Below are 13,167 nucleotides of genomic sequence, written 5' to 3'. Positions count from 1 at the left end.
ATAAAACTGAGTTAATTCACTTTTTTTCCAGATTTAATGAGAAAGAATTAAGTCTAACTCTTTTGAATAAAGATATTAAACTCAGTTTGAATGTCAAATGACTAGAAGTATGATTAAACTTCAAGTTGAATTTTAAATATCATATTCATCAAAGAATCATCAAGACAGAGAGACTACTGAATAGTATAATCAGACTATCAAATACTAAGAGAGGTCTATTCTTTCAGGCTATGAGACAGTTATACATAGTCTGTATTATCTCAGTAGCTGATTATGAAGTTCAAGTTTGATAGAACAATGAAGATAATTTCACTGAACTCTTTCAAAGTCTATAAAACAGAGCTTTGAGAAGAATTCTGGAAGCCCTAATGACTGAATGGTTAATGCAGCCACTCAGTAGTGCCTTGGCATGGGAAATCAAGGCGCGTGGGTTCGAAACCCGCAGGGGATACATTAAATCTGGAACTCAAGCACCTCAGGTTTCTAATAAATACAGAGATGTACAAATCGCTCCAATGAATCACTCTATGTTCCTGGGCTGGGAAGTTATTATCACATGTATCTAATTGTCACTCCTTTGTATTTTCCTATGTTCTTGTTATCTTGGCGTGGTCTCAACACCTGTATTTCCTCCTGTATAATCAACACTTAACCTGTATTTAACATCACACAAGGACTCATCATAAGCTCTGCTTGCATATGAGTATAATGGAAGAATAATAATAATAATAATAATAATAATAAGAATTCTGGAAGCATTCAAATCATCTTCTATTAAAGCAATGAAAATTGAAGCTTCAATTCCACCTTCTAATATTTGATTTGAAAAGGCCTGTATGAACTATGCTCTGAGAGTCATGAAGATGAGCTCAAATCATATAATCAGAGAAAGAGTCTCTTCTTCATTTTCATCAGTTAACTCAGGAAATGAACTGAATTGAAATAGATTTCTTGATTGAAATGAGAATAATGCTTTAAAGAAAATGTCCTCTCAACTGTATAGACTATGTTCACTTATTAAAAATCAATTTTCTTCATTAAATGTTGAGAAAATTGATCATGAGAAGATATCTCTCTGAAGAGAAAAGCTGGAATCTCTCATAGACTTACAAATAAGTGAACTATCTAAAGAGAGAGAATATGAACAGTATTTGAAGAAGATCTCTACAATCAATATAAAAGACTCTATTCTGATTTACTCAGATGACTCAAAAAATGAGAATTTGAATAGATTAGACACAGACATTACTTATACTTCAGATAATATTAATTTTATCTCAGATTTCTGAAATTTAGGCTGTGAATCTGAAGTCTTTGATGCTGAACTATTTGCAATAGTGAAAGCTTTCAAACTCATTGAAATAAAATCTCATAAAAGAGAAAATAGTTTGAAAGAGATATGAATATTCTCTGATAGTCAAGCTGCTTTAAAAAGACTTAGAAATAGTCAGATTCATAATGATCAAATGAATCTTGAACTGATTTTAAACTCTGTTTTGAAAATTCAAAAGAAAAGAATATTAAAACTGATAATTCATCTGCATTGAGTTCCTGCTCATATGAATATTCATGGTAATGAATTGGCTGATTCAGCTGCAAAAAATAATTCAGAATTAAGCAGATCTATTCAAAAAACAGTGTTCTGATCTTTCATAAAGAGAAAGATAAAAGAATCTTGTTTAAACAAGTGAAATGAAAGCTGGCAGAAACAAAAGAAGATCATACATTATTCAAGATTTGAGATAAAATCAAAGTGAAAATCTTGTTCAATTAAATGTAAAAAGAAAAGACAGTTATATATAGTCTGTATTACCTCAGTAGCTGATTATGAAGTTCAAGTTTGATGGAATAATCAAGGAAATTTCACTGAACTCTTTCAAAGTCTGCAAAACAGAGCTTTGAGAAGAATTCTGGAAGCATTCAAATCATCTCCTATTAAAGCAATGGAAATTGAAGCTTCAATTCCCCCTTCTGCTATTAGATTTGAAAAGGCCTGTATGAACTATGCTCTGAGAGTTATAAAGATGAGCTCAAATCATATAATCAGAGAAAGAGTCTCTTCCTCATTTCCATCAGTTAACTCTGGAAATGAACTGGATTGAAATAGATTTCTTGATTGGAATGAAAATAATTCTTCAAAGAAAATGCCTTCTCAACTGTACAGACTATGCTCACTGATTAAAAATCAATTTTCTTCTTTAAATGTTGAAAGAGTTGATCATGAGAAGTTATCTCCCTGGAGAGAAAAGCTTGAATCTCTTATAGACTTACAAATAAGTGAACTATCTAAAGAGAAAGAATATGAACAGCATTTGAAGAGAATTTCTACAATCAATATAAAAGACTCTATTCTGATTTATTCAGATGACTTAAAAAATGAGAATCTGAATAGATTAGGTGCAGGCATTGCTTATACTGAAGATAATATTAATTTTATCTCAGATTTCTGGAATTTAGGCTGTGAATCTGAAGTCTTTGATGCTGAATTATTTGCAATAGTGAAAGCTTTCAAACTTATTGAAATAAAATCTCATAAAAGAGAAAATAGTTTGAAAGAGACATGAATATTCTCTGATAGTTAAGCTGCTTTAAAAAGACTTAGAAATAGTCAGATTCATAATGATCAAATGAATCTTGAACTGATCTTAAACTCCATTTTAAAAATTCAAAAGAGAAGAATATCAAAGCTGATAATTCATCTGCACTGGGTTCCTGCTCATATGAATATTCATGGTAATGAATTGGCTGATTCAGCTGCAAAAAAAGGTTCAGAATTAAGCAGATCTGTTCAAAAAATTGTGTCCTGGTCTTTTATAAAGAGAAAAATAAAAGAATCTTGTTTAGACAAGTGGAATGAAAGCTGGCAGAAACAAAAGAAGAGTATACATTATTCAAGATTTGAAACAAAACCCAAGTGGAAATCTTGTTCAATTAAATGTAAAAAGAAAATATTCTCATCTATAATACAGCTGAAATTAGGACATGGCTATTTCAAATCTTATATACAAAGATTTGATGATAGATTTGATTCAATAGAATGCTCATTCTGCAATGCAAATGAGAATCCTGAGCATATTGTAATGCACTGTGCATTATACAATAGTCTCAGAGTCAGATTGAAAGAGAAGTATGATCTAAATCAATTAAATATGAGATTCTTATTCTCAACTGAGACAGGAATTAAATACTTAATAGACTTTCTATCAGAAACTCAAGCAGCTACAAGAAAAGGGCTGAATTCAGAAATATCTGAATATGAAGAGGAGGAAATTGATCAGATATAGTCTGTTAAAACAGCTATATACTATCTTTCAATAATTTGTTTCATTACAGTCTCTCATTATTTTACTTTATCTTTTTCTTTCTATTCTTTTCTATCTATCTATTTAATGTGTCTATCTTTAAGACTGTGTTCTCTTTTCTTTTGTCATGTCAAATGGTTTCAAAGTATCAGAAGATGTTAAAATACTGCAATTTGTAAACAGTTTTTGTATTCTGGGCTGGAATTTTCTGATTTTGCATATCTGAAATTGATGAATGTATAATAGTTAACTGTATAGATATAGGAAAAACCCTGAGAACTTTTAGTTCTCAGGTAGATGTCATAGTCTCTGACTGCATACATCTATAATTGAAGAATAATAATAATAATAATAATAATAAAAAACATGTAGTTCTCAGCCTTAAATTCTAGATATATATATTCAGTCTGTATAGTAATTAAATATTTGATAAAGACTCAATCAGAGCTCTTAGTCTTAACAGACAGAGTTATAATTTCTCTATATAATCTTATTCTTCTAATAACAAGTCTTTCAGTGAAATTCTTCTCTATAATCTTTCATAGAGTGTAGATGAATAGCTCAGATTTCTTTGATACTGTAAAATGAGATTTTGTCAGGAAAAAAGAGGTTATACACTACTGAACGCCATCAACATCGTATTACTACAATATTTCTCATCATCATCATCAGCTTACTACAACGCTTGTCTAATACTCGCTTATGCTAGCTCTCTTGGCTCGCACATATATTTTACTATAAATAGCTCTATCTTTTGTCTGAAATAGATATATTAGATGGGCATGGATAATATAACAAGCAGATCTTGATACACATAAGATTCATATGTCTCCAACATATTCATCCGTGACACTCAATCCGACAGATTTCATCTGTGAAGTAATTATGAATCATATATAATTATACAGCTATATATTATATTCTTCTCAAAATCATTGTATATTATTACTTGTATTCTTCATAGAACTGATTTACTTCTTATCAATAATATCAACTGTGTGAAATTGCTTTATAATCAGTAAGATCTCTTTCTTTCACAATAAATAGTTCTCAAAGTCTGTAAGAGTAATTGATTTTCTGATATACTTAATCTGATCTTGAAATTTTCTTAAAACCTTCATTAGAGCAGATGTTCTTTCTTGTTCCTGTAGAAACTGTGTCAGATTCACACTGACAGTGTTATCAGTATAAGTCAGAGTCTTACTTACTCTGCTAGTTTTCACTCATTCAATTTCCTATTAAAGTTTCATTATTTTCAACTTTATATGAGCTATCTCACTCACAGAGAGTGAATTATATAGATTATTCTCATAATTTAACATTCTGATGATGTTGTGAATAAGCAGATCTGTAAAATCATTCTCATAGTTATTTATTGTAGATGTTATCAAGTTGACTGTTATTCTCTATTATACTTTCAGTACTTTCAGATTTCATTTTCTACACACTGATATGTATTTCTTTATCAAATCTGACATTCTACCGGATCTCAAATTAATCATAGATTCAAAGAGACATCTAGACACATTCAATGATATGTGAAGATGTGATTGACATGTTATCAGTGATTATTTATAGAAGGGCTTCATAACCTGTTGAAGAATAATGTTGTTGTCTATGTGTAATCTATCTAAGGTGAAACTATATGTTGGGTGGCACGTGATTAGGGTAGATGTAGTAATCACCAACATTAACCTGTGTCACATGACGTCACGTTCTGGGCCTGCAACCTTCACTCTTCAACAAAACCCTCACTTCTTATTCCAGTTCTTCTTCTTCTCTTTGTCTTTCTTTTTCTTCTTCTTCTCTCTGTGTTTCTTCTTCTTCTTTGCAAGTTGTCTTGGTTCTCCCCTTCCGCCTAACCTCCTCACAGGCCACCCCGTGCACGATAGACAAAAGCGGCACCTCCATCTCCAAATCGAACCCATATTATTTCTACTTACTTCGTCCTCAGTCTGCGAACCCAATTGACAGCCTTGTGGAAAGTCATTTCCGGCCTAAGTCTGGTCTTTCATAACGCAGGACATTTGTAGCCATGTCTCTTTGTATAAATCGACTAACAGAGGAACGGTCAGTCCGGCGTAGTCCATGACTACCATTTTTATATTGTAAGGGTCTTTTGTAAGATTCTCTCTTACTGACGAATATGTCCCTGCTTCTTTTGCGCTTCAGGAAACAATGGAGAAAAAACCATCCCTACGGTTTCTATGCGAAGCCACGTAGAAATGCGGCCGGTGCGCAGGACATGAAGTACTGGGAGTGTGGTATTCCCGGTAAAGAGAAGACCATATGGGCGGGGGGCTTGTTTAAGTTGGAAGTTATCTTTCCAGAAGGTAATGTGTTCCATCAGCATCGCTCGCTTGCCTTTTATATTTCTGCATGAAATGAAATATAAAGAAAGCGATTTCTAACTGCTGTTGGTTATACACCCTACAGAGTATCCTACGAAACCCCCAAAGTGTATGTCCTTCTTTCAACAATATAACTTCTCGTCTTGCTGAGTGATGATAAATGGGATTTTTTTTTTTTTTTTTTTGGGAACTAACTCGGCCACAGGCAAATTCGTTCCACCACTCTTCCACCCAAACGTCTACCCCTCCGGCACCGTCTGCCTGTCCATCCTAAACGAAGAGGAAGGCTGGAGACCAGCGATCACCATCCCACAGATCCTTCTCGGGATCCAGGATCTTCTAGACGACCCTAACCCTGAGTCGCCCGCCCAGGCTGAAGCATATACCCTATTCAAGAAGGACCGCGCTGCGTACGAGAAGAAAGTGAGACAAGTTGTCAGGGAGAATCCGGGTTTGTAGCATTGTAAATCGGCTGCAACGATCTCCCGACGGTAGTGCCTGGGGTGTTGGGTGAAGTGTGCTTTTCTTAGTTTATAGCAGGGCGTCTTGGTTGTTATTTATTTTGCGTTGCCGCTCTCCGTGTGTGTTGAGCTTTTTTTGTCTTCTTCCATGATTTATTGTTTTGAAATCCACCCCACAATGCGCTTCTCTCTGCATTTCTCCTATTTCCTTCTCTTTTGTTACGTACGCTGGATTAGCTACTCCAGATTTCACGAGAAAGCATTCGACGTAGTAATAAGTTCTGTTCTCTTGGGTAGCCTTTTGGAGGAAAATCAAAGATATCCTAGCCTTACAAAGGTGAACTGGTGAGGTATAGAGTACGTGCTTCAAGTACTTCATATTTTACACCAAGTAGTCTGACTACACACAACGAGCGCGCGTTGTAGCTAACTAACCATTTCATTTTACTACTCTTTAAAACTTGCCTGTACATTCTTCTTTAGAATGCGAGGCCGAAAATCGGCGCTTACAGCTGCTAATGGTTGAGCTTTGACGGTGGGTAGGTAGGGATAATTGAGTTGGCAAGCCGTAGACTGCATTTGCGACATGGGTTAATCCCAGGGGCAACATGGGCTGAGATTGCAAGGGTAAAGATAAGAAATATATTGATTTTGGATTTTTTGGAAGAGAGCAGAACAACTGGCGTCGTGCCTGAAGGAGAGAGAGGCAAAAAAGCGGGAAAAAAAGCATATCTTATCAGCTAGTTAGGAGAACGAAACCTAAAAGCGAACTTCCCTAGCCCCGCCATATGACTCAAACGTTTTAGGGGGGCAAAATACGGCAGTCTATAAGTGACAAATGTGACAAATGGGTATTTTATACTAGTGTTACAATGAGCACACATTAATGATACTGATTGTATTAGCAATCAAGGTCTCCTCATTGGAGGTTGTATGAAATAATGACCCACATCAGTGGAGGGCTCTTGACCTAAGACAGTACTCAGAGTCTTCAGAGGAATCTATATCCAGTGGTCTCTATGCTCAGGGGTCTCTATACCCGGGGGCTCTATACACAGGGGTCCTCTACCCAGAGGGTCTCTCTATACCCGCTCTATACACAAGGGTAACTCTATATCTATATCCCTGAGGGCTTTCATTGGGTGGGAGGTTACAGGGTAAGAGATCTGTGGGGTGGAGCTCAGTCTGAACGCCAAGTCTGACTAAACCATATGCAGGAATATACTAACTACATTAAGACTAGTGTAATTGGTGCATGACTATAAAATCAGTATTATGTGGAATTAAGCCTTTACGCTGAAAAAACAGCCATTTGACACTTTTGTCACCATAGACTGCCGTACAAAAGGCTAAATCAGAAAAAAAAAAAAAAAAAAAGAGAAACACAAAAGAAAAAAGAAAAAAGAAGCAAAAAGAGGGAGGAGGGCGGCCACGTTGAACAACCCCGCCTCCGACTTCGCGTGCTATGTGACTCCCGTGCTTCTTTTCTGTCCATCACCCCGCGCAAAAAATAAAATAAAATAAAATCTCTCTGCTCTCTGTTCTCTTGTTTTCCTCTTTTACTTAATACCATCCGGCCAATTCATTCTCTCTTTCTTCGCCTTAAAAAAAATTTCCTCAGGCCCGTGAATTTCGCTCTCTTCTTTGAGTGTCGTAACCTTTCTCCATCCGCTCTCCGGTACAGAAGAAGCAGCACGACGGACCAGTCAAGTCATGTGTGGGATTTTTGCTTGTCACTGGTATGTACACTACAGCCCGACCATTTGCCGCTCAGTGAAAAGGGATTTATGAAAGCACATATCCCTCCATTTGAGGAATCTCTACAATCAAAGTGCTGGAAAACGAAAAATAAGAAAAGGATAGCTTCATACTGACGTGATCTTCTACAAATGCAGTCACCCAGATGTGCAAAAGTTCAAGCCTACGGCTTTGCGCATGGCGAAAGCGTGAGTGGTTTCAACCTCCCCCTGCCACCACAACCTCCTGGCTTAGTGGTTCTTTAGTTTGGATATTTCAGTATAAAGAGGAAATGGACCGTGTTGCTAAAAATTCTGCTTGTTATTTGAAATCTACAGCGTACGCCATCGTGGTCCCGATTGGAGTGAGTCACCCCACGCACACATCCATCCCGTGTTCAGTGTTCTCACAGTGGCGGAGGAAGGGACGAGGAGGAGGAGGAAAGACCCTAGTATCTATTATCAACTTTTACTGCTGTGCATGGTGACTGACATATATCTACCCTTCTGTACTGTACTATAGGTGGAAACTTCGTTGCAAACAACACAAGTCAGTATTCCGCGCACAGACAGGGACAAGCTCCCGTTCCACCGACCATAGCGAGTTTGGCTGACCTGGCATCCTATCTTACTCTCTAGTCCTTGCGCATGAGCGGTTGAGCATTGTTGGCGTTGATTCTGGCGCCCAGCCTCTGGTTAACGACGATGGCACCCTTGCCCTCGCCGTCAATGGCGAAATTTATAACCACAGAATCCTACGAAAGGGTCTGAAAACTCCATACAAATTCAAGACACATTCAGATTGCGAAGTTATTATCCCACTGGTGAGTCCTAATTCCTGCAATCCCCCTCTCCTTTTTCAACTGATGTTGCGGGTTTGCGCTAACTTCCTTTTACCACCGATGTTAGTACATGGAACATGGCATCGACGCCCCTAAATTCCTCGACGGCATGTTCTCGTGGGTCCTACTTGACAAGAAGGAAGACAGAGTCGTCGCTGCGCGAGACCCCATTGGCATCACTAGTTTCTACCAGGGCTGGTCATCGCAAACTCCCGGTGCGGTGTATTTCGCCTCAGAGCTGAAGAGCTTACACCCCGTATGCGACAAGATTATTAGTTTTCCTCCAGGCCATGTATACGATTCCAAGAGCAACACTATGACCAGATATTTCGACCCCAAATGGTGGGACCCCACCAACGTCCCGTCCACTCCCGTTGACTACAAACTTATCCGTGAGACTCTGGAAAAGTCGGTGCGGAAACGATTGATGGCGGAGGTTCCATATGGTGTCCTCCTTTCTGGAGGGTTGGATTCGAGTTTAGTGGCCTCCATCGCGCAGCGGGAGACGCTACGACAACAAGCTCTGTCTAGCGCCGCAGCGACTAACGGGGTTAACGGAGCGTCTTCAAGCTCGGGACTGGTCGGCATTGACGATTCCAACGAGTTATGCACCGTGACTACCCTGCCACAGCTCCATTCATTCTCTATCGGCCTTCCCGACGCCCCGGACACCAAGGCCGCTCTCGAAGTGGCCAAATTCCTCGGAACAAAGCATCATGCTTTCACGTTTACTCTTGAAGATGGCCTCAACGCCCTCTCTGACGTCATCTACCACTTGGAGACCTACGATGTCACCACCATCCGCGCATCTACACCTATGTACCTGCTGAGCAGAAAGATCAAAGGCATGGGCGTCAAGATGGTGCTTAGCGGTGAGGGCAGTGACGAGATCTTCGGAGGCTACCTCTACTTCCACGCCGCCCCGAGCAAGGAAGCCTTCCACGACGAGACCGTGTCCCGAGTGAAAAACCTCCATCTCGCTGATTGCCTGCGGGCCAACAAGTCCACGTCGGCATGGGGCGTGGAGGCGCGCGTGCCGTTCTTGGACAAGCAGTTGCTCGAGGTATCCATGGGCGTCGACCCGCAGGAGAAGATGATCACTAAGGACCGGATCGAGAAGTATATCCTGCGCAAGGCGTTTGATACCTCCGACGACCCGGATGCACAACCATACCTCCCCGATAGCATTCTGTGGCGCCAGAAGGAGCAGTTTAGCGACGGTGTCGGGTATGGCTGGATTGATGCGTTGAAGGATAATGCGGAGTTGCATGTTACGGATGAGATGATGAAGAACCCCAAACCGGAGTGGGCTGATGATGTTCCAGATACGAAGGAAGGGTATGTTCAACAACCTTATTACCTAGCCAGGCAAATTGCATCATGGCGTATTGGTGGGAATGGAAATAATTTTTTTTCGAATATGCTAACTGGGAGTGCCTGACTTCTAGATACTGGTATCGCATGATGTTCGACGAGCTTTTCCCGCCATGCTGCGCATCGACAGTGATGCGGTGGAAACCAAAATGGTCCAAGCAGACGGACCCTAGTGGACGGTACGTAAAATCTCATTTGTTCTTTTCCCCTCTGCCCCCTTTAACTTTTCTATACATATGTGCTAATAATCGTCCCGTCTGCAGTGCGATTTCCACCCATATTGCCAAGTATGAGAGCGGATCATAAAATGCTACCCGGCAGAACCACGGAGCCTATGTTTTTGGATAGAGGATAGGTAGATGATGCACCTGGTCTACCAAGTTATGATAGGCAGAGAACATTTATGCAACATGGCATACATAGTTACTCTCGTGGAACAACCCGTGTTATCTTTTCGGTTCTTTTTATGTGGTTGTTTTTCTGGCCGCCGTTTCTGCTTCTCCTTCTGCCTAGCCCTCTCTACGCCTTATATAAATACCTTTTCCCCCTTTCCCTTTTCCTTGTCTTCCTTCCAATGGTTTTTGGTTTCGGCTTGGCATGGATTACTGTTTACATGTTGTTTTGGTACTACGCTTCCTTTTCGCATAGATCATTGGGGGTACCATTTCGTTTTCATCAATGCATATACATATGTCATTTCTTTTGTGGTTATTAAATAGATAACTCTAGAAGAAAGCGTTTTGATTTTTTTCAAGTCACCAATGCTCACGTACTAAACTTACCAACCTTGAGTCTAACTACTTCTCCCATCCGTACCTGACAAGTCGTCCAACCAATCAGCAGCCGCGGTCAACCATGGTCCTGAATTTCCCGACACTGCGCCGGATAAACACTGCTCCGGCGCTTTGTTTGTTCCGTTGCCAAACTTTGCCAGAAACAGAAGCTGATTTATCCCCAACCACTGACTGACCCTCGCTCAATCACACCTTCAACACCTTCTGGATACATATCTCAAGTTGTCTTTGCTTGCATCTTCTGCTTCTTTTTATATCTGTGCCTGATACCTCTTCTTTCTCCTCCTCTCTCTAGCCCACCATGCCTGCCCCAGCTGCTTTCAGTGACATTGCCAAGGCCGCAAATGATGTATGCAAAAACAAACAACATCACTCCTCACACCCACCCACCACCCCTTTTAAAAGTTTGACCACCAAACCAGCGTCGCAATTCCTCACTAACCATTGAGATTATTTATATATAGCTCCTGAACAAGGATTTCTACCACGCCAGCGCCGGTACTGTTACCCGTTTCCTGTTCTTCAATGATGTCTTAGAATCCCGTGCTGACAGATGTCTTGACCTTCTCCCTAGCCAACATTGAGGTCAAATCCAAGGCCCCCAATGGCGTTACATTCAACGTCAAGGGAAAATCCGCCCACGAGGGTCCCATCAATGGCTCCGTAAGTTCGATGCCATGTCTTTAGCGAACCGATTTTCTCATGTTTGGGAGTCGTTGGAGGTCTCATATATTTGGGGGGTACTGATACTTCGGTTCAACGGCAGCTTGAAGCCAAATACGTTGATGCGCCAACTGGTAAAGCTCTCCTCCTCCCTGATACCCGGCGAAAGCCATTGTCCCCCTTTAAGGAAGGGCCGAAACCTCTCCGGAATATGAAGATTAATTTGGCTTTTATGCGCTATCACCCTTCCAATCTCCTCAATTTCGTTATTTCCCTTTCTGGACTCGCGGATCATTCATCAATAAGGCTAATGTTTCACCCATGTTCAGGCCTCACCCTGACCCAGACATGGACTACCTCCAACTCCCTCGACACCAAGCTCGAGCTGGACAACAACATCGCCAAGGGCCTCAAGGCTGAGATTCTTACCCAGTATCTGCCCAGCTCCCAATCCAAGGGCGCAAAGTTGAACCTCCATTTCAAGCAGCCCAACATCCACGCCCGCGCCTTCTTCGATCTCCTCAAGGGCCCCACTGCCAACTTCGACGCTGTCCTTGGCCATGAAGGCTTCCTCGTCGGTGCTGAGGGTGGTTATGATGTGCAGAAGGCTGCTATCACCAAGTACTCTGCTGCCGTCGCCTACAGTCTCCCCGAATACTCTGCTGCCATCACTGCCTCCAACAACCTTTCCCTCTTCTCCGCCAGCTACTACCATCGCGTCAACGCGCAGGTCGAGGCTGGTGCCAAGGCCACATGGGATTCCAAGGTCGGCAACACTGTTGGCTTGGAAGTTGCCAGCAAGTACAGACTTGACCCCTCTTCCTTCGCCAAGGTGAGTGAGCTTTTGCTTTTCTTTCCCCGCTTAATTTTCCACGCATGTTCTACAAATATTTGCTAGCCTTTTTGTCTGTGCAAGTTCCCGCTAATCAATCTCAATTTCTTTTGATATAGGCCAAGATTAATGACCGCGGTATCGCTGCATTGGCTTACAACGTTCTCCTCCGCCCTGGTGTGACCCTCGGTCTTGGTGCCTCCTTCGACACCCAGAAGTTGAACCAGGCCGCGCACAAGGTCGGAGCCAGCTTCACGTTTGAAGGATAGAAATAGCAAGTGATAAAATAACGAAAGAGACAAAGTGATAAATGTGAACTAAAGAAATAAAGCAAGAGAGAAAATCCTGAAACTACTGTTTTTGTATTCTATACATACGCGCACACACATCAGAAACCCAAGAAAAATTTGCAGCAATACCGATTTTTATTTTTATTTTTCCTTCTCATTTCATTCTTCTTTCTAAAGGTTTTTTTTTAATGTATTCCATTGTCTTCCACTTTCTCCTGCCTCCCTTTTTGGGTTGCGGATCTCCAAATTGATACTTCCCTTCCCTTCCTTTTTTTTAATCTTTTACTTCGCTATACGTATATTTAGAGTATTACTGTGCAATTAATAGAGTAGATTTCACAGTTCACAAAGCCAGCTCTAACAGTGACAGATTTGAAGGTCTACTGACAAACACTGTGCAGATTGACAAGGAATTGCCTTCCATCATATTGTTTATATCTGTAGCAGACAGCCTCATTAATACCTTTTGTAAGAGTGGTGGTAATTGCGGAAGTTGTGGCTAACATGGGTGCTCATGATTGG

The 13,167-nt window shown here is 40.6% G+C and overlaps 3 protein-coding genes across 3 annotated transcripts; all 3 read left to right on the top strand.

Moving 5' to 3' along the window:
* The first annotated feature begins 4,974 nt into the window (after positions 1 to 4,974).
* On the top strand, positions 4,975 to 6,895 carry BDBG_06835 (SUMO-conjugating enzyme ubc9). Its single transcript, XM_002622671.2, has 4 exons — positions 4,975 to 5,372; positions 5,475 to 5,635; positions 5,739 to 5,762; positions 5,859 to 6,895. Exons 1-4 carry the CDS (start codon positions 5,338 to 5,340, stop codon positions 6,110 to 6,112), a joined length of 474 nt encoding a protein of 157 aa, XP_002622717.1. The 5' UTR covers positions 4,975 to 5,337; the 3' UTR covers positions 6,113 to 6,895.
* A 364-nt stretch (positions 6,896 to 7,259) lies between these two features.
* BDBG_06834 (asparagine synthetase) lies at positions 7,260 to 10,878 on the top strand. The gene is made up of 8 exons (XM_031722792.1): positions 7,260 to 7,853; positions 8,010 to 8,060; positions 8,190 to 8,215; positions 8,374 to 8,400; positions 8,490 to 8,674; positions 8,760 to 10,030; positions 10,141 to 10,245; positions 10,330 to 10,878. Exons 1-8 carry the CDS (start codon positions 7,828 to 7,830, stop codon positions 10,370 to 10,372), a joined length of 1,734 nt encoding a protein of 577 aa, XP_031579783.1. The 5' UTR covers positions 7,260 to 7,827; the 3' UTR covers positions 10,373 to 10,878.
* A 31-nt stretch (positions 10,879 to 10,909) lies between these two features.
* Positions 10,910 to 13,167, top strand: BDBG_06833 (mitochondrial outer membrane protein porin). Its single transcript, XM_002622669.2, has 6 exons — positions 10,910 to 11,209; positions 11,325 to 11,358; positions 11,435 to 11,523; positions 11,627 to 11,657; positions 11,853 to 12,355; positions 12,475 to 13,167. Exons 1-6 carry the CDS (start codon positions 11,162 to 11,164, stop codon positions 12,622 to 12,624), a joined length of 855 nt encoding a protein of 284 aa, XP_002622715.1. The 5' UTR covers positions 10,910 to 11,161; the 3' UTR covers positions 12,625 to 13,167.

Source organism: Blastomyces gilchristii, assembly GCF_000003855.2.
Source record: "Blastomyces gilchristii SLH14081 genomic scaffold supercont1.16, whole genome shotgun sequence".
Taxonomy (NCBI): domain Eukaryota; kingdom Fungi; phylum Ascomycota; class Eurotiomycetes; order Onygenales; family Ajellomycetaceae; genus Blastomyces; species Blastomyces gilchristii.
Note: the sequence above shows the minus strand (reverse complement) of the source record. Positions and strands in the feature narration are given on the sequence as shown.

Excerpts from the sequence above, each read along its gene's own strand:
- BDBG_06833 (XM_002622669.2), top strand. The coding sequence starts at position 11,162 with ATGCCTGCCCCAGCTGCTTTCAGTGACATTGCCAAGGCCGCAAATGAT. Across the intron at positions 11,210-11,324 it reads TTGCCAAGGCCGCAAATGAT|CTCCTGAACAAGGATTTCTA; the intron begins GTATGCAAAAAC and ends ATTTATATATAG. Across the intron at positions 11,524-11,626 it reads AGGGTCCCATCAATGGCTCC|CTTGAAGCCAAATACGTTGA; the intron begins GTAAGTTCGATG and ends GTTCAACGGCAG.
- BDBG_06835 (XM_002622671.2), top strand. The coding sequence starts at position 5,338 with ATGTCTCTTTGTATAAATCGACTAACAGAGGAACG. Across the intron at positions 5,373-5,474 it reads AATCGACTAACAGAGGAACG|GAAACAATGGAGAAAAAACC; the intron begins GTCAGTCCGGCG and ends TTTGCGCTTCAG. Across the intron at positions 5,636-5,738 it reads GGAAGTTATCTTTCCAGAAG|AGTATCCTACGAAACCCCCA; the intron begins GTAATGTGTTCC and ends TACACCCTACAG.
- BDBG_06834 (XM_031722792.1), top strand. The coding sequence starts at position 7,828 with ATGTGTGGGATTTTTGCTTGTCACTG. Across the intron at positions 8,216-8,373 it reads CCATCGTGGTCCCGATTGGA|GTGGAAACTTCGTTGCAAAC; the intron begins GTGAGTCACCCC and ends ACTGTACTATAG. Across the intron at positions 10,031-10,140 it reads GTTCCAGATACGAAGGAAGG|ATACTGGTATCGCATGATGT; the intron begins GTATGTTCAACA and ends CCTGACTTCTAG.